The sequence below is a fragment of the Vollenhovia emeryi genome, unplaced genomic scaffold (assembly GCF_000949405.1).
Source record: "Vollenhovia emeryi isolate VEMERY1.0 unplaced genomic scaffold, V.emery_V1.0 DF939121.1, whole genome shotgun sequence".
Taxonomy (NCBI): Eukaryota; Metazoa; Arthropoda; class Insecta; order Hymenoptera; family Formicidae; genus Vollenhovia; species Vollenhovia emeryi.
In genome coordinates, this window is record NW_011967245.1 from 524,950 (window position 1) to 527,063 (window position 2,114).

At 42.8% G+C, this 2,114-nt stretch overlaps 1 protein-coding gene across 2 annotated transcripts in view; it reads right to left on the reverse strand.

Annotated features, from left to right (window-relative positions):
• LOC105570133 overlaps window positions 1-1,839 on the reverse strand; it is a 25,717-nt gene extending 23,878 nt beyond the window's left edge. For both annotated transcript variants that reach the window (XM_012027098.1, XM_012027099.1), the window contains exon 1: window positions 831-1,839. In XM_012027098.1, the coding sequence (XP_011882488.1) occupies window positions 831-1,167 (337 nt within the window). In that variant the 5' untranslated portion in view covers window positions 1,168-1,839. The remainder of the gene's footprint in view (window positions 1-830) is intronic.
• Between the last annotated feature and the right edge of the window lie 275 nt (window positions 1,840-2,114).

Consider the following 2,114-nt stretch of genomic DNA (forward strand, 5'->3'; position numbering starts at 1 on the left):
AACACTTTGCATAATCGAGGGACGCGTGTGTTTAAATTGCCAATTTAGTAGCAAATTGCTTATTTCTTCGGATGAGCTCGTCAGATATCAACTTCACAAAGTAGACTTATCAATTCCGAATTAGTTTTCGATGTATGAAAAAAATGTGACTAGACACAAGTGCAAATAAATCGATGTTTCAAAATTTATTGCCCAACACTTTGCATAATCGAGGGACGCGTGTATTTAAATTGCAAATTTAGTAGCAAATTGCGTATTTCTTCGGATGAGCTAGTCAGATATCAACTTCACAAAATAAACTTATCAATTCCGAATTAGTTTTCGACGTGTGAAGAAAAATATTACTAGACACAGGTGCGAATAAAACGATCTTTCAAAATTTGTTGCAAAATACGTCGATCACTACTGAATATTAATATTGGTTTACGCATCACTCTTGCGAACTGAAGTGGGGCTTTATAAGAATTACACGCGGAGTATCAAGATCGATTCACTTCACTTAACAACCGCCATGATTACCGATAAAATCTCCTCTGTAATCTGACGCGACTAACGCCTGCGGTAAAGAGAGATTTGAACACAAAGACGTTTTATTTTTTGGGTACGTACGTTCGAAAGATACGTGTGTATCGCGCACCTGATGGAAATCCTATACTATATTGACACGTGATCAAACACAAGCGGTGGTGCCCGGTTACGGCGATTATTTGTCATATTGCGAGACACGTACAATCCACGATAATAATATTAACGAGTTCTCGGTAAAAATCGCTGGAAAATCCGAGGTCGCGGGCGAGCAATCGATGAATCGATGATCGGGAGACGCTTACCTTTGCACACAACCGGATCAGTGAGACGCTCGTCGGGAGCACGAGAGGAACTAATTCCTAGCAGGTCACATGGACGAGGCAATAGTCGAGCATCGTTATATCCTTTTCCTTCCGACTTTCGCTTTGAAACGTGCCTGCCACCGGTCTTGGCGATTTCGGGGAAGATCGACACGCGCGACAGAGGAAAATCCTCTGGTAAACTTTGAAGCCTCTCAAGACGAACTCGTTTTATGAGCGCTGGACCCGGTCCTCGCGCTCGACTATGCTGCCTCACGGGCAATCTCAGAGGCCGGTCGCTCTCTCGCTCTCTCGCTCTTTCTCTCTTCCCGTCTTCCATCGTCTCTTCAGCTCAGTCGCACCGCGGCTGGTACCTATGCGGCTCCTCTTTCCGCCCGTGTTCACCGTGTCTCTATCTCACGGGACTTGTACTCCCGCAAGATCGCTGCTCCTTGGGCCCCGTTGTTGCCAGATCGTCCGTGAATCACACGGTCAAAAAGCGTTCGCAATGCTACATTCCCGAAGAGCTACGGCTCTTCCGTCTCTTCGGCTACCAGCGCGCTTTTTGCAGTTGCTCGCGCACGCGAGTTTAATAGACTCGGTATTTTGTTTATTTAAAAATATGAACTAGAAGCCACATTTTTCCAGATGGGTCGAGATTATAAAAATAATTGACGGTATATGCTAAGTCGCAAAGAATTCAATTCCATCAAGCGATTCGATCGATTTGTAACCGCATTTCATATCTTCTCAAAAGAAATCCCGCCTATCTCTGAATTTGATATTCGGCGACAGGAAATACTGTTACTAATACCTTTTCGGAAATGGCTTCGCATACTTTGCGGTTTTGCGGTGAAGGGATAGAACTTGTACGTTGCGGTTCCGATGCGGCTCAAACGAGAAAGATCGTCTTGTTCATTTTTACTGTCGTGGCCGTTCAACTTTCCTTCGATTTGGAACCAATTGCTCGAAACCGCGGAGCCAGTAGTATGTGTTATATCATCACTGCGATTTCGGAATTCTTACTCGCTGAACAGTATAATTGAGATTTTTCTTTTTTTCTTTTTGAAACAAACAGAATTGCTTGTGCTTATAAAAATTAACATTTTGCGTTCCTTGCAACGTTAAACACAAATAATAAATAAAATAATGAATAAAATTAAAACTAATATACATCGAATTATATCCACGATACAATTACGATTTACGATTTTTTCTTTTTCTGATCTCTTTGCGCTTACGTGAGTCACTGCTTCCTTTTCCTGCGAATCCGCAGGTACTGCAGCT